At 42.0% G+C, this 17,748-nt stretch overlaps 2 protein-coding genes across 10 annotated transcripts in view; one reads left to right on the top strand and one right to left on the bottom strand.

Annotated features, from left to right (window-relative positions):
- Positions 1–2,607, top strand: part of map2 (microtubule-associated protein 2) — a 129,846-nt gene extending 127,239 nt beyond the window's left edge. For all 9 annotated transcript variants that reach the window (XM_029711603.1, XM_029711602.1, XM_029711607.1 and 6 more), the window contains one exon: positions 272–2,607. In XM_029711603.1, the coding sequence (XP_029567463.1) occupies positions 272–496 (225 nt within the window). In that variant the 3' untranslated portion in view covers positions 497–2,607. The remainder of the gene's footprint in view (positions 1–271) is intronic.
- A 4,449-nt stretch (positions 2,608–7,056) lies between these two features.
- Positions 7,057–16,698, bottom strand: myl1 (myosin, light chain 1, alkali; skeletal, fast). The gene is made up of 6 exons (XM_029711601.1): positions 16,471–16,698; positions 14,601–14,628; positions 10,868–11,011; positions 9,343–9,516; positions 9,121–9,198; positions 7,057–7,592 (listed from the first exon to the last, which is right to left on the bottom strand). Exons 1-6 carry the CDS (start codon positions 16,597–16,599, stop codon positions 7,564–7,566), a joined length of 582 nt encoding a protein of 193 aa, XP_029567461.1. The 5' UTR covers positions 16,600–16,698; the 3' UTR covers positions 7,057–7,563.
- Positions 16,699–17,748: the final 1,050 nt, after the last annotated feature.

The following is a 17,748-nucleotide window of genomic DNA, read 5'->3' as shown; positions in this document are numbered from 1 at the left end:
ATGACATCTGTGTGTGTGTGTGTCCCTCACATGTGTGTGTGCATCTGTGTGCGTATTCCCAATCTGTGTGTGTGTGTGTGCATATCCCCAACCTGTGTGTTTGTGTGCGTATCCCCAACCTGTGTGTGTGTGCATGCATGCGCATGTGTGCGTATCCTTCACCTGTGTGTGTGTGTGTGTGTGTGTGTGTGTGTGTGTGTGTGTGTGTGTGTGTGTGTGTGTGTGTGTGTGTGTACCTCCCGTCTATCTCAATTACCCTAACTCCTTGTAGATCGAGAGCCACAAGCTGTTGTTCCGTGACACGGCCAAGGCCCGGGTGGACCACGGGGCGGAGATCATCATGACCCAGTCACCGGGAACAGGCATGTCAGGGACGCTGTCCCCCCACCGCCACAGCCACCTGTCCTCCTCCGACAGCATCAACTTGCTGGAGTCTCCACAGCTAGCCACTCTGGCTGACGATGTCACCGCTGCCCTGACCATGCAGGGTTTGTGAGCGCCTTGACAACCTCTGCCCGGGCACTGGATCTTTTGACCACCACCCTGCCTCCAGTCAATTCCAGCCCAGATATCCAGACACCCCAGGCACCGGACACCTTCACCCTTCCTCCAGCCACCATATCCCCAAGGCCTGGACCCCCCTCACCCCGTCCTGCCTCCAGTTTCACTCCAGTCCACCACAGCCACGGACACCTTCCCCCTGCCTACAGTCTCCCTCCAGTCCACCCCAGCCCTGAACACCTTTCCCCTGCCTACAGTCTCCCTCCAGTCCACCACAGCCCTGAACACCTTTCCCCTGCCTACAGTCTCCCTCCAGTCCACCACAGCCACGGACACCTTCCCCCTGCCTACAGTCTCCCTCCAGTCCACCCCAGCCCTGAACACCTTTCCCCTGCCTACAGTCTCCCTCCAGTCCACCCCAGCCATGAACACCTTTCCCCTGCCTACAGTCTCCCTCCAGTCCACCCCAGCCCTGAACACCTTTCCCCTGCCTACAGTCTCCCTCCAGTCCACCCCAGCCATGAACACCTTTCCCCTGCCTACAGTCTCCCTCCAGTCCACCCCAGCCATGAACACCTTTCCCCTGCCTACAGTCTCCCTCCAGTCCACCCCAGCTCTGAACACCTTTCCCCTGCCTACAGTCTCCCTCCAGTCCACCCCAGCCATGAACACCTTTCCCCTGCCTACAGTCTCCCTCCAGTCCACCCCAGCCCTGAACACCTTTCCCCTGCCTACAGTCTCCCTCCAGTCCACCCCAGCCCTGAACACCTTTCCCCTGCCTACAGTCTCCCTCCAGTCCACCCCAGCCCTGAACACCTTTCCCCTGCCTACAGTCTCCCTCCAGTCCACCCCAGCCCTGAACACCTTTCCCCTGCCTACAGTCTCCCTCTAGTCCACCCCAGCCATGAAAAACCTTTCCCCTGCCTACAGTCTCCCTCCAGTCCACCCCAGCCCTGAACACCTTTCCCCTGCCTACAGTCTCCCTCCAGTCCACCCCAGCCCTGAACACCTTTCCCCTGCCTACAGTCTCCCTCCAGTCCACCCCAGCCATGAAAAACCTTTCTCCTGCCTACAGTCTCCCTCCAGTCCACCCCAGCCCTGGACGCTTTCCTCTGCCTCCAGACGACTAATCCCAGAATCCTGACACCCTCAACTTGCTTCCAGTTTAACCTGACCCCAAGCCTCGGACTCCCTCACTTTCCTCTAGTCCACCCCAGGCTCCCTCATCAAGCCTCCACCCAGCCTTCAATTTCCCTCAAGTCCACCTCCAGCCTCGGGTACCGGTCAGCCCACCCTGTCTCAACCTCACCCTGCCTCAACTCCACTCTGCTTCTAGTCCACTCTGCCTCTAGTCCACTCTGCCTGTAGACTGCTCAGCCCCCCGGACACCTTCCCTTTGCCTCCACTCAGCCTCTACTCTTCCTGCTAGTCCATCCCAGACACCCTTACCCAACCCTGCCTCTCGTCCATCCTTGGCCCTGGACACCCTCACCCCACCCGACCTCCAGTCCACCCTAGACTCCCTCACCCTGTCCCAGGCTTCAGACTTCCTCAACCCTGCCACTCATCAACCCCAGCCCAGACTCTCAGACACGCCATCCTGCAACAGCCTCATATTCGCCGCCCGATGGAGCTGCCTGCCCTGCCCTATGTCAACAAGATAAATGAAGAAACAACAACAACCCTGAGGGAACTACAGACTATTTAGAAAGTACTTTTGGTCAATTTTTGTTGATATTTCCATTTCAAGTACCTGTATTTGGTGTATTTTTTATTTATTTATGCTGCATATAGATAGATAGGTATATAAATAGTTAGATGGTGTCAAAGCACTGACCCCAAATCAGCTTTAGCTGTTTGCACAAAATAATCTGGGTAAGGGCCAGGTATAGGGTGGGGTGGTCTCTGTTCAGTGCTTAGAAGCAGCTTTTTCTTGCCATAGGTAGAAAGTCACGTGGCCATGCCCATACAATACCCGTGCCATCTCGCCAACGTCTTGTTTTCTCAGTAAAGTGAATGGATGCCAGACTCAACATTCACCATATGTCAAGCATCCTTGAGGCAAATCATGCTTGTCCAACATCCAATATATAATAAATATATAAACAATTCTATATATATATATATATATATATATATATGACGCATCTATTTATTACAGTTTTTTTTACTATTTTCTACATTGTAGAATAATAGTGAAGACATCAAAATGTTGAAATAACACATATAGAATCATGTAGTAACCAAAAAAGTGTTAAACAAATGTATTTTATATTTGAGATTCTTCAAAGTAGCCACCCTTTGTCTTGATGACAGCTTTGCACACTCTTGGCATTCTCTCAGCCAGCTTCATAAGGTAGTCACCTAGAATGCATTTCAATTAACAGGTGTGCCTTGTTAAAAGTTCATTTGTGGAATTTCTTTCCTTCTTAATGTGTTTGTGTTGTGACAAGGCAGGGGTGGTAAAAGACCAAGTCCATATTATGTCAAGAATAGCTCAAATAAGCAAAGAGAAATGACAGTCCATCATTACTTTAAGACATGGTCAGTCAATCCGGAAAATGTCAAGAACTTTGAAAGTTTCTTCAAGTGCAGTCGCAAAACACATCAAGCACTATGATGAAACTGGCCCTCATGAGGACCGCCACAGGAAATGAAGACCCAGAGTTACCTTTGCTGCAGAGTTCATTAGAGTTACCAGCCTCAGAAATTGCAGCCCAAATAAATGCTTCACAGAGTTCAAGTAACTGATACATCTCAACATCTACTGTTCAGAGTAGACTGTGTGAATCAGGCCTTCGTGGTTGAATTGCTTTAAAGAAACCTCTACTAAAGGACACCAATAAGACGAAGAGACTTGCTTGGGCCAAGAAACATGAGCAATGATCATTAGACTGGTGGAAATCTGTCCTTTTGTCCTGATGAATCCAAATTTGAGATTGTTGGTTCCAACTACTATGTCTTTGTGAGACATGGCAGTAGGTGAACAGATGTTCTCCATGTGTGTGGTTCCCACCATAAAGCATGGAAGAGAAGGTGTGATGGTGTGGGGGTGCTTTGCTGGTGACACTGTCTGCGATTTATTTACAATTGAAGGCACACTTAACCAGCATGGCTACCATAGCATTCTGCAGCGATACTCCATCCCATCTGGTTTGTGCTTAGTGGGACTATCATTTGTTTTTCAACAGGACAATGACCCAAAACACACCTCCATGCTGTGTAAGGGCAATTTGACCAAAAAGGATGAGATGAGTTGGACCGCAGAGTGAAGGAAAGGCAGCCGACAAGTGCTCAGCATATGTGGGAACCCCTTCAAGACTGTTGGAAAAGCATTCCAGGTGAATCTGGTTGAGAGAATGCCAAGAGTGTGCAAAGCTGTCATTAAGGCAAAGGGTGGCTACTTTGAAGAATCTCAAATACAAAATATATTTTGATATGTTTAACACTTTTTTGGTTACTACGTTCATAGTTTTGATTTCTTCACTATTATTCAAACATGTAGAAAAAAGTTTAAAAAAAAGAAACTTGAATGAGTAGGTGTGTCCAAACTTTTGACTGGTACTGTATATATATATATATATATATATATATATATATATATATATATATATGCCAGCTCTTTGTCAGCAACAACATCTCTTCAAAAAACAATTTAAAAAAAGTGATAAGTCCTTTAAGTACAACTTATACCTGTACAATTGCATTACTGCAAGCACTAGATAATGGTATGATGAGCATGTATCAATTCTAGTTATGGAAAGAGGCTATTTTCTATTTCAAATAAACAGATTTGAATAAGTTATTTACTGAATCATTGGATAAAGATATGAACACTTCTTCATGTTTTTGTAGATATTAGTTGACTAGTATGTTATGCTTGTTGAAGTTGACTTCAGACAACTGTGCTGATATTGTTAAGAAGTGCATCTTTCAGGCCTGCAATAGAGTACTAAAGGCCCTGTGGCAGACTAGCTTCCTGTCCAGGGGGTGTACTTGTACATCAAGCTGCCTCACACTACAGAAACAGGAGTTAGGCTCCTGCCCATATGGGCCATTCTGGCTCGAACAAGGCTTATTTTACTTACAGAGTATTAAATGTAACCATAATTATTTTACTTAACTATCTATCACCTTGTCCAAAGAGCCCGTGGATTTCGATGATAAAGAGTCGGGTTACAATCAAGATATTTTTTATAGTTGAGTCATTCCAAGTTGCAGCAGCACATACTTTAGTAGCACAACACATTAGGCTACATCTCCATTACTTCACTTCTCTGTCACTCATACATCTCTCCCGTGAATCCTCCTCACACGCAGGTGAGTCTGGGAAGGGTAGTTTCATATTAAGAGTCCAAACATAAAATCTCAATGGCAATGCCATAATACAATTCTCAGATACACATGACATATTTCTGATTATAAAATATATTTTACTTACAGAGTACTAAATAATGCTACACTCATGAGTTCTCTCTGGGAGTTTTTCTTCTAGAAGGCTGGTTTGCCAGTCTTGGTTAAGTTTAAGAGGATACTGCAGTGATTCTCATCTCACAAATCTCAGTTCAAAAGAAACTTTGATGTAGCTGAAAGCTCACAGAAGCTGTGATCACGATCCATTCACCAATGCTAGCTACAGTAGGCATTGGATGGCTGTAAGATCTTTTAGTCCATAGTGTTTGATGAACACCCCAAGGCTCTCAGAGCAGGCTGAGAATGCACTCAAGAGGGCTTGCAGTTGTCTGAACCATATTGTGAATGAAACTATGATTATTATTTAAATATTCAATTTAGGAAGCAGCTGTGGAACTCTGGACCCTGTGTCTTTACAGTTCACTTCTAGATGCTAGGTTTGTTTTGTGTAAAACATTTAGGGTGGGGAAATAAAGGGGGAAAATGCATAAAAAAAATACATTTCATATAAACAAACTTAAAAAAAGGAAACTCAACAAATCATGTTGCATCTGTTTGATAAAGTGTTACGGTGTATTTTTTCTGTTGCCATTGTGGTATTTAGCCCTCCTTCCTCTCCTAGTATTCCTGATGTTTGTTTGCTTCTGTGTACTTTCTGCATCTCCCTATCTCCTATCCTCTACCCCAACCTACAGCAACTGTTAATGTCATTAAAATTAGATGTACGCAGTTTTTTCTCCTGTTGATAAGGTACTAATAAAAAAAATGCTCTTAACAATTACTGACAATAAAAAAACAATGAAGAACACTCTCGTTTTGAGTTCTTCCAAACTTTGCTGAACTTATAGTTACCACCAATGTTATTATAGTAAACTAAAACTGAAACTTAAACAAAAACCAATCATGAAAAACTGAGTCATGTCTTTGGTCACGTTTGCGTGGGTCAAACAAAAACACCCTAATGACTGGTGGACAAAGCCTCCCACAATGCAGGCGATGGCTGCAGGACGAAGTTACTTTTGATCACGCTTTTTTGTTAAGTTCATTCAGTCTACCTGTTTTTTATCTCCAGAATGCAACAAACTTTGAAAGGGTCCACCGACTTGACAAAAATGATCCGCTCGAAAGCGTCCTTTGAGATGAGCAGATGCAAGACTGCTATCACACATTCACACATAATATCTGCGCACGTGCACGGGTGCGCTTCATGCTGCTACAACATGGTAGCTACGGGACCAAAACAGTGGAGAAGTTTAGTCTTGCACTTCAACACTCCTGGTTGTTGTGGAAATTGACCCACTACTACTGTTTACTTGTGCATCTACATCAGTGGTTCTCAGACATCTCCTTGGGGATCCCCAGATGTTTCACAATTTTCTTGTAACCCTGAACTAACTCACCGGATTCACCTAGTCAAACGCTTGATGATTAGTTGACCATTTGAATCAAGTATGCTACCTGTGGAATAGTTGAAATACATGGAACGGCTGGGGGTTTCTGGGGAGAGGTTTGAGAACCCCTGATCTACATTATCTCGTTGAGTGTACCTTTAAACCTAACCTATGACCTGACCCATCACCTTATGCATTACTGCCCCACAGTGGCAAGAAATTACATCACAAAAAACTCAAAAACTATACAACACATAAAAGGCTCCTAGGCTTAGGCTTCTTTCTGTCCCTAAAACTGAAACTAAATAATATAAAAACGAAATAAAAATGTTTTTCTAAAACTTTAACTAAATAAAAACTTGTAAAGTTGATCTGAAACAGAATTTCAAATAAAAATCTTAAAACTAATAGAAATTAATAGGAATATAAAAAAAACTTTAATAACCTTGATTACCCCCTCTAAAGTGCAGGATTCATACTTAAAAAAAAGAGAGTGACACATGTTTTTAAAATATTTTTATCATTCTTTGAGAGGCAACAAGAAAACAAATGTTTTGGCTGCTAGGCCACCATCAGTGTTGGTCTGTTTTAACCTCTACCCTGTAGCTACACTCAAGATGCATCCCAAATGGCAGCCTATTGGGTACTGGTCAAATGTAGTGTACTATATATGGAATAGGGTACCATTTGGGACATAACCTCACTGTCTGCACTCTCCCACAGAGCAAAAAATAAGAGCTGCGACGCCAGAGGGTTTTTGAAAAGTTTATTATGTGAAATAGCAGAGGAGATAAATAAATGAATACTTAGGGGATAGATAGGGAGAGTGAGTTTTGATGGCCAGTCTTGAGCAAAGCCAGTCACCTCTACTGGCCCAATCCAGGCAGTAAGTAAGTGATGGAAGGGTTAGCTTAACTACTGCAACGTTTCGGGGAGTCATCCCTACCTCTTTTCCCTCACCGACCCACGGTGGAGAGGCATACCAGGGGACAAGACAACAAGAGCAACTGACGGTTGGCTGGAGAGAAAAAAGGACGGCTTCCAATGGAGGAAAATAGAGAGCAGAGTCGGAGGTTGGAGTCAGACCAACAAAAAAAAGAATGAAACAAACAACAAAAATTACATCTCATAGTCCATTTTCCCCCTGTCTCTTTATCAGGTGGTGGTGAAGTAACCGTGGGGGAGTGGATGTCCTGACACCGTTGGGTCTGCAGATAACACGTTAGCTTCCTCGTTAGCCACCGCAGCCAGAGGATCCTTAAATAGACATGATGTGCTTGACAAAGGCTGTAGGGGTGAGGAGGAGGGAGGAGTGAGGGGAGGCAAAGGAGGGAGGTAGAGGGGTGAGGAGGGAGGGTTAGGAGGTGGTCACAGGGGAAATAAAAAAGATAGAAACAGAGGAGTGAGTAAGTGCGTAAAGCTTTTTGATCTAAATTAAAAATAAAAACATGAGACAATATAAATCTATAACTATAGTAAAATCTAATAAATGTTTTTGGACTGAAATATGGTTCTATCTTATGTACAATATAACATATCAAAAGACCTGTATGATGTAAGTTTTCCTCCCAAATTGCGCCTATTCCCTATGGGCCTTGGTATAATGTTGTACACTATGGGCGATTCTCTTACCGCAAAAGCAATGTGCAAAGTGCTAAAATAACGGTAAACCTCATGATAATCTGGCAGCGTGATTTAATTTCAGACTTTTCATCAACAATCTGCTTTATAAGGTGGTGAGCAATACATAAATACCCACTGGGCAAAAAATAAAATGTGATGATGACGAATCAACGTGGAAAACTGATTGGATTTTTAAAAAGTCATCAATGTAGGGGAATTTTGTCTTTGTTTTTTTACCTAACTTTGAACCTAAATCCAATGGCACGGTGACATTTTTTATTGTTGTTGACAACTCAACCAAATGTTAAAGCTGCAATACGTAACTTTTTGGGCGACCCCGACAAAAAATGTGAGTTATAGATCTGACATTCTCATTAAAAGCAAGTCCAAGAAGCAGTAGATCTGTTACGTGTGCTATTTCTGTGATTCTCATTTTTAAGTTTTGTTTTTGTGTCTTTTACTTTCGGTTTTATACACCAGCTTCAAACAGCTGAAAATACAATATTTAAGGTTATGGAAAATATATTTCACAGTAGTTTGGATGGTGCAATGATTCTCTACACCAACTGGTTGCCCGCGTGCCGAATTTGGCACCCAGGTGATTTTATTTGGCCGCCCAAGTTTTCTGAGCCCAATTCTTTTTAATAATAATATATATATTTTTTTTTTGTTGGACATTAAAGACTGTAAAAACACCTGCAAATCAGCTCCAAGTGATTTTAATTTAGGAAATATGTTCCAAAGTATTCCCACACATAATATAGAATAGAATCTATGTGATCGTATACAAATGTATGCCAAATTTGAAATTATAATGTTTTAGTCAAATAATATATCTGTTTGAGCTTCTTCCAGTCAATTTGCAGTCTACAAATGATTTGTCATTATGTTCAGGCCCTCTGACCTTCCATGAAAGAACAAATCATCCCGCGGCTGAATCTAGTTGATGATCACTGCTCTACACTATACTTGCTTGTTTTGTCACATAAACTGAAATCAAAACTAGACGTTGAACTGACGTCTGTGCCCAGTGGGTAGTCACCTAGTTATAATGCATATTGTTGAAGAAAATAATAAAATCATGCTGCCAGATTATAATGAGGTTTATGGTAATTGTTTGACATTGGCACCAAAAATGTAATAGGGTGCCATTTGGGACGTGACCTAAGACTTGGAAGACTTGAAAGCTTACCCTCGAAGTTAATACTGCCGTTCTCGTCCTCCTGTCCTTGCATGAGGGCATCAATCTCAGCCTCGCTCATCTTCTCACCTAGAGGGAGGGAGAGGTGAGAGAGGTCAGGTCACCAGCTGGTCTGGTGTCATATAATATACACAGACAGGAACGCACGCACTCATACACACACACACACACACACACACTTCATGTTACAACTAAACCAAGGCAGCCACTCACCCAGTGTTCCAAGGACAATACGCAGCTCAGCTCCCATCACAGTGCCATTGCCCTCCTTGTCAAAGACGCGCAGACCCTCAACGTAGTCATCGAAGGTTCCCTTGTTTGGGTCGTTGACAATGTGCTGGAGCATGGGAAGGAAGGCCTCAAACTCCAATCTCTTGGCGGCCATGTCTGTGGGCAGCCAGAGTGAGAGGAAATGCACTATAAGTATACAGTACGCTACTGGGTGAAGTTTCGCCTAGGTACAGATCTAGGATCAGCTTTTTCTCCCCCTATCCTAACCTTAAACATTAGTGGGGAATATGACAAACTGACTCCAGATCAGTGCGTGGGCAACGTCCCCCTGGCCCACATCATACAATACTAGCAGTTATACCATTGAGGTGTGTGTGTGTGTGTGTGTGTGTGTGTGTGTGTGTGTGTGTGTGTGTGTGTGTGTGTGTGTGTGTGTGTGTGTGTGTGTGTGTGTGTGTGTGTGTGTGTGTGTGTGTGTGTGTGTGTGTGTGTGTGTGTGTGTGTGTGTGTGTGTGTGTGTGTGTGTGTGTGTGTCAAAATATAACTACATACATAGATGGGCAGGTAGGTAGCCTAGTGATTAGAGCATTGGACTCGTAACCGAAAGGTTGCTAGATCGAATCCCCGAGCTGACAAGGTAAAAATCTGTTGTTCTGCCCTTGAACAAGGCAGTTAACCCACTCTTCCTAGGCCATCATTGAAAATAAGAATTTGTTCTTAACCAACTTGCCTAGTTAAATAATGGTAAAAAAAGAGATACTCTACATACATAGTGAAATAACAAAAAGGTATATCACGTTTCACACTGGCAGGTATTGTAACCCAACTTCAAAGACCTTCTGCAGCTACTCAGGCTTAACAGCACCGATGGAGGGATCTGTCAGCTATTCAGGCTTAACACCACATGGAGGGATCTGTCCATCATGACAGGTGCTGAATTGTTACAATGTGCTATGAAATGGATCTGACAAATGGACATTGCATCATTGTATCTGTCCCATTATGGCGTCTGTGAGAGCACGAGCAGCGACGGTAGTCAACTTTCTTCTTCTACTACTTCTATGAGTTGGCAAACAAACTGAAACAGTGCATACTGCCTCCTGGAGTATGTTGTTTGGACAGGTATAAAGCCAAGGTTGGCGATTTACTGCCAGCTGCAGTTGTGGAATGTTTGTTCACGAGTATAATTCATTGGCTGATCCCTCCTGATGACCTCGGTTGAATTATATGATCCTTTCCTAACCCATAGGAAGTCCTACTCAGTTGACTACTTCAAAATGGTGGAAGTCCTCAATGGCACAGCCCATACCAAAACCGTCCTTTGTCTTCTATCTATCTCTATGGTGTGGTCACTTATTGAAGGACATGTTCTCTTCCCTAGTGTGCTGTAGTAGGACAAACTTGTGTGTCCTTGTATCCGTTTGTGTATGTGTGTGTGTGCGTGTGTGTATGCCTGCACTTGTGTGTCCTTGTATCCGTTTATGTACTGCATATGTGTGTGTCTTACCTTCATCGGAGGGGTTGCCCAGGACTTTGCGCACCTCCTTGTTGGTGGGGTTCTGTCCCAGGGCGCGCATGATATCAGCGACCTGGTTGTAAGCCACCTTCGCGTCACCCACCCTGTCAAAGAGACCGAAAGCCTCCTTGTAGTCTGTGGTGTGGTGAAGTGAGATGAAAGAGAGAGAGGGTTTTATTATCCTCAGAGTACCTGGGCTAGAGGCCAACAGAAGCTATTATAATAAACCAAGAGATCTATGAAACAAGCATGCAGACCATTTGGTCTTTGGTGTTTTTGCAGGGATTATTGTAAAACTCTCAAATCAATGATGAGAGTTTCGCCCTATCCTTTTTATTATTGTAACTTGATGTAGAATTGCCTCCTGTTTATATTTGATTTAACCTGTAATTATCCAGGAAGTCCCATTGAGGTCAGAATACCTCTTTTACAAGGGAGACCTGGCCAAATATATCATTTCAATCAAGCAGAGCAGGTCATTTATGAGAAAATGGATCTAGGTAAATTGAGAGAAATATCTTTGTCGGGCTGCTTTCTGTGTCAGCACATGCGCACTTGCGCAGCAGCAAGTTGTTGCACTTATCTACTAGGTGGGGTGCGCACTTCACTCTTCATCCTCACTAACAGTAGTGGAAAAAATACTAAATTGTCATACTTGAGTAAAAGTAAAGCTTTAATAGAAAATGACTCAAGTAAAAGTGAAAGTCACTCAGTAAAATACAACTTGAGTAAAAGTCTAAAAGTATTTAGTTTAAATATACTTAAGCATCAAAAGTAAATGGAATTGATAAAATGTCATTAGGTATCAAATTCCTTATATTAAGCAAACCAGATTGCACAATTGTCTTGTTTTTTTTATGGATAGCCAGGGGCATACTCCAACACGCAGACATAATTTACAAAGGAAGCATTAGTGTTTAGTGAGTCTGCCAGGTCAGAGGCAGTAGGGATGACAAGGGATGTTCTTTTGATAAGGGTGTGAATTGGACCGTTTTCCTGTCAAAATGTACTTTTGGGTGTCAGGGAAAATGTATGGAGTAAAAAGTACATTATTTTCTTTAGGAATGTAGTGAAGTATAAAGTAAAAGTTGCCAAAAATATAAATAGTAAAAGTAAAGTACAGATACCCCCCAAAAACTACTTAAGTAGTACTTTAAAGTATTATTACTTAAGTATTTTACACCACTGCTCGCTAACAATTGCGCACGTGCAATGGGGAGAGACGACACCAGCCCGGGGAGAAGATAACAAGAGTTACCTACCTAGTCTAAACATTTATATGGAACTGGACATTTATATTGGCTTGTGATAGAACTCAATTTAAAGTGATCCGTTGAAAGATGAATAGTTCTTATGTGATTTCCTGCTCGCGCGAGCCCCAGCTGTCTCTTTCTATCTCTTGCGGGCCGCCCAGGACGAAAGCATTTAAAGCACCAACTTGGAATCGATACTGAAGAGAGAATATGAGCCCCACTCCTTTATAAGGCAATGCTGTGAATGGCCTGAGTAAACCAAGAGAATGCTGACAGTTGCGTAACCAACAACCAGCCAGGGCGATGACTGCGCTATCGCCTGCTGACGAGGGACGTGAACAGGGTGCGGGACCAAAGTTTAACTTTATGCAAATATTCTACAACATCGGGTTGCTATTGACCAATCGAAGCTCACTATAGTTTCCAGCCCCTACTGGATTGGCTGTTGATATCTAGCACTACCTAGACTGCTTGCTAGCTTGCTAGCACCAACATGAGGGCGAAGCGACTATGGATTTCCGAATTTAGGAGTTAAAAAGGATCTCAGTTGGCATCCTCCAGGGCATTCTTTGGTAATGAGCTCAGCTTTATCAAAGGGTGACGATATGAGACAGGATGCATTTAAGTCTTTGACATTTAGAATGTTAATGAGAATGGAATAAAAAATTGGAAATCCTACATGTGTTATTAGGCCTACAAATAAGTTTTTTTGCTGTTCCATATTGCTTGACAACTTTAAAACCTTTTACTGCTGTGAGCTAAATCAAGGTGGGCTTAACACATGGTTATGGGTTTTAAAAAAAGAGCACACCTGTACCATGTCAGATATAGAGTTGAAATATATTACATTTTGAGTTTGCATCCCAATATGACACTTTATATACAGTACCAATCAAGAGTTTGGACACACCTACTCATTCAAGAGTGTTTCTTCATTTTTACTATTTTCTACATTGTAGAATAATAGTGAAGACATCAAAACTATGCAATAACACATACGGAATCATGTAGTAAGCAAAAAAGTGACAAATCAAAATATATTTTATATTTGAGATTGTTCAAAGTAGCCACCCTTTGCCTTGATGTCAGCTTTGCACACTCTGGAATGAGTAGGTGTGTCCGAACTTTTGACTGGTACTGTACATCACAGAATACTTTATCACAAAACCAATTAACATAGAAACACCGGATGTTCAGCGTTTAAAAAAAATAATGTTAATTAATTATGAAATTATGACAAATATTTATAACATTCCACCAATGAGGCCACTGATTTGGTCAGTTGACTGCAATTAGCATTTATGTTATAACAGGTTATAACTCATTGTGACACAGTTTATAATGGGTCAAGTGGTGCCCTAATCTGTGGTCCAAACAGATATCAGATACCATGAATTTAATTGAATAGTTTTGTTGTTTGTTTATATAATATATCAGGCTTTTTTGCCCAGTGTTAATTTAGCCATAATGTTTTTACATTCATATAGAGGGGTGAACTGTGTCCTAAGAACCTTAGAGGCTTGACCATTGCAATTTTGGAAAATGTATTGAGATTGGCTGCAGGTGCATGTCATTTGAGAACGTTCACCTCCATAGGAAATATCAAGTTGTAAATACCCTCTCGAGGTTGTTTAATGTTACAAGTTTTTTGGGTTATTCAGATCAAAAGTAAGCCTAGTCAAAATATTACTATTGCATTTTTTTTGTATTTGTTATATTTTTTAAACACTAGTCCAGGTGTAGGAAAAGTAACATTGAGATAGAAATTAGTGGCAGCTAATCCATGTTGGGTAAATACTATGTAAAAAGACCTAAAGTGGATTTATTATAGTGGGTTTTATTAGGCGTCAGAGGTACAGACCTGGGTTCAAATACTATTTGAAATCTTTGCTCTAGCCTGCCTGGAGTGCCAGGTGAGCAAGGTTTGCGGTTTGCGGTTCTGGGATTATTCTATTGGTCCATTAAGCCAGGCACGCTCGGAAAAAGTATTTGAAATTATTTCAAATAGTATTTCAACCCAGGTCTGCGAAAGTGCAGTGTTAGTGATCTATTTTCCAGCGGTGCTAATGATCACTTTTCACAGCAGTGATAATGATCAATTTTTACAGCAGTGATAATGATCACTTTTTACAGCAGTGATAATGCTCACATTATACAGCAGCGATAATTATCACTTTTTACAGCAGCGATAATGATCACTTTTTACAGCAGCGATAATGATCACTTTATACAGCAGTGATAATGATCACTTTTACAGCAGTGATAATGATCACTTTTTACAGCAGTGATAATGATCACTTTTAGAGCAGTGACAACGATATATGATATTTTTATTTTTTTACAGTAATAGTAATATGGCCGGTTTTCAAGACACATATTTAGCCTATAGTATTGGCCTAAGAAACACTTTCAATAGATAATTTAACATGCTTTTTAAACTGTTCCTTAGTAATATGGTTTAGTGAACTTACCCTCCTGCTGGTCGGGAGTGAACTCCACCTATAGAGGAAAGCAGAGAAAACAATCAGAACATTGAAAGAAAGTGGGGGCCCACTTTGGAACATTTACAGCCAGTGTAGTATTACATCTCGGCACAATTCCACTGTCTGCTATCAGATCTGAGACTTTCTGTGGACTTAAACGCTCCTATTATACTGTCTAGGGAAATTGTTGAGTAGCCTCAACTACAGCCTTTCTATATCTCCCCAGAACAGTTTCTCTCCTAAACCTGATTCTGGAACGAGAGTCTTGGTACTGCAACCACCAGTGTAGTAGGCTAACTCCACTTTACGTAATTCCACTTCCAGGTCCAGATATTGACTTACAGGGGGCTTGGGTCATCTCCTTACTATTTTACAGTCCATCTCACACACCGATGAAACAGAGTGCCATAAGAAGGGGATGAGGTTTTGGGGTACCCGTCTGCAATAGTCTCCCAGTTTTACTTTAGGTCTCATACTGTCTAAAATGTGAGGCCATCTGCTATTGGGTTGTTGGAGTAGGCCTAGGTTATACACACTAGGCTCACTACCTTGAGATCAAACACATAAAATTTTCAAGTGATTATATACCAGTAGATTTTCCTTTGACTCCCTACAGTGTAGAAAAACATTTGACAGTAATTTTGCAAATGACGAACTGCAAAAGGGATATATAGCCTAACATGCATCTCTTAATCTCGTATTGCTGCATAAACAATACTGGTTGTATTGTAGCCTGCTTTACTGTGTATAGGTTATTTTGACAATTAGATTTTACGTGATAATAACAGTCAATTGGATTATAAATTGGACTAATCCAAGAAAAACACCACATATCCCACTCTGCAAAGACATAAATGCAACATCGATTCCACATTGGTTCAAAGTAATTTCGTTGAAATGATGTGGAAACAACGTTCATTCAACAAGTGTGGCCCAGTGGAAAGCAAGTTTAAAAAAATGATAGAGTTATGCTCCCATCAACTAACAAATATTACCCCTACAAATCCTAGAGACAAAATTAGCTCCACAGCTATACTCTTACGATGGTACTCGGTCTTTGATGTCCATCTTTAGATACTTGAACATGTCCACATTTGGTGACAAGTTCCATTGCCATTTCACCTTGTTACAAACTCTTTCAGCCTATCAGGGGAGCCGAGGGGCATAGGGCGTGGCTTGATGAGCGCGAGCAGCGCCTCTCCGGAGCTATCCGAGGTTCTAATGTCTCAACATTTTTAATCCCGCTTCAGAATTACGTCCGTCTCAGAGAGCACTCTTATCATTTGCCATAGAATACATTATGGAAAACATGACAAAATAATCCCAACATAATTATTTGTCAAAATGCAACAGTAAGCATACTTTGTTCAAGTTAAACTATTTAAAAACTGTGGTAACTCCATAGGTTTAAATAGGTAGCCTAATAAGTAACATTTGCCTACAATATCCTAACAGCACACAAATAGATTGGTTATCAATGTGTATATTTACATTTAATAGGGATTTACATTCCCAATCAATGAGTAGCCTAGGCCCATATGATTGTAGCATGAAGCATGTAGTAATATGGCCCTTCACTGGCAACCATACCATACTGTAGCTTCAGAAAAACACACTCCCAGCGAACGACCAGGCCAAACACCGGCTACATCTCACATATACAACGGAGAGACTCTAAAGAAGCATAGTAACAAATAAAGCCTAGTAAATGTAAATATTGAAATTATATTGTGACTCATGAAAGAATAGCATAATGAACATTTTTATTTTGCAGACCGACAAAGTAGCCTATAGGATAGCGGGAGGATGCAGGGCATAGGCTAGAGGAGGTAGGGTAAGGCAGAAAGAACATAGTTACCTTGACTGTGGACAAGTCAAGTGGAGGGGGAGCAGCTACCACATCAGGCTCGGGTGCGGGAGCAGGTGCGGCTGCCTTTGCAGGCTCGGCTTTCTTGGCGGGTGCCTTAGCGTCCTTCTTGGGTGCCATTTTAGCAGAGAGTAAATTAGTTAGCTACTTCACCGACAATTCAGACAGTTCCCGCGTAAGCTTGGAGAAGACTCGGAGCATGAAGGGAGCATCTGGGCGTATATATATGAGTATATTTTACACAGTACCCTCGTCAAAGCAGCCCAAGGGACGGGATTGGGCAGCGCCAAGAGAGGCGTGGGGGGCCGTTCTATACATGGAATAGGGACACCCCATGTAAGTCGCGGCCGAGGATGAGCGTCAGAAGATGCTTATTTTAAACAATGCTAGCTGTGGGAAAAAATAAAAACATGGGAAGCGGTGATTGAGGTCGCTCGGGGTTACCCGGTAGCCTAAAGTAGCTTTCTATTCTTCCAGTCAGATGTGGGTTATATGCATGCAGTGAGATGCGCATTTGTTTATCTCTGCCCGTTTTCTCATTCATGCATTTTCCCTATAGTCAAGGCTACTTGATGAACATAATATAAATAGAATAGAATAGAATAGAAAGCATTACAATAAGTGGGAATAGAATATAACTTTTTGACCAGCCAAGGGTGTATTCATCTTTCATGGGCTTCACCAAACCTTCATTTTTTTAAACTACATAAGCTAGAGAATAGAGTCAAATAGGCCCAAGTAGAGAATAACAAATCAGGGATAGGACTACTTCTAATGTGGTCTATTTCTTATGAAAACCAGATACAGTAATAAGTATAAGGTGTACTCTTTCTATCTCATTTGGATTCTCAGCTTTGAAGGTAACAGATGATCATGATTAGTTCATAACATTTAGTAGATGTACTGTAAATGGTGATGAATGGACCATCCTTCTTCCTGTGGTGGTCCTAGCCACAATACTGTGTCATTGTCACTCAAGTTTCTCTTGTCTGCGGTTCATTCCTCTATTTATCACATGCTATTAACCTTGACTTTCTTTCCTGGTAGTCTTCTTATTTCCTGACTGTCGCAGCTCACTGTTTGTTTGTCAGTTGTCTTAAACTTTTTGACATTCTGAGCAGAGGCGCTATAGAGCAGCCTATGAGAAGACCAAGGATAAGTACAGCAGTGTGTTGGATGATCCTAGAAACCCCCTGGCTAAGGAGAACGCCAAGAATAGCCAGGTAAAGCTACGATTTGTCCTGCTGCGGAGTCACGTCCGTCTCCGTC

Source organism: Salmo trutta, chromosome 24, assembly GCF_901001165.1.
Source record: "Salmo trutta chromosome 24, fSalTru1.1, whole genome shotgun sequence".
In the NCBI taxonomy this organism is placed as follows: domain Eukaryota; kingdom Metazoa; phylum Chordata; class Actinopteri; order Salmoniformes; family Salmonidae; genus Salmo; species Salmo trutta.
The sequence above is the reverse complement of the archived record's forward strand: the minus strand, read 5'-3'. Positions and strand labels throughout refer to the sequence as shown.

What these genes read in the sequence shown, in the direction of transcription:
- myl1 (XM_029711601.1), bottom strand. Translation starts at nt 16,599, where the DNA reads ATGGCACCCAAGAAGGACGCTAAGGCACCCGCCAAGAAAGCCGAGCCT. An exon ending in TTGACTTGTCCACAGTCAAG is followed by an intron (nt 14,629 to 16,470) that starts GTAACTATGTTC and finishes TTTCCTCTATAG; the next exon opens with GTGGAGTTCACTCCCGACCA. An exon ending in GGGCAACCCCTCCGATGAAG is followed by an intron (nt 9,517 to 10,867) that starts GTAAGACACACA and finishes GGCTGCCCACAG; the next exon opens with ACATGGCCGCCAAGAGATTG.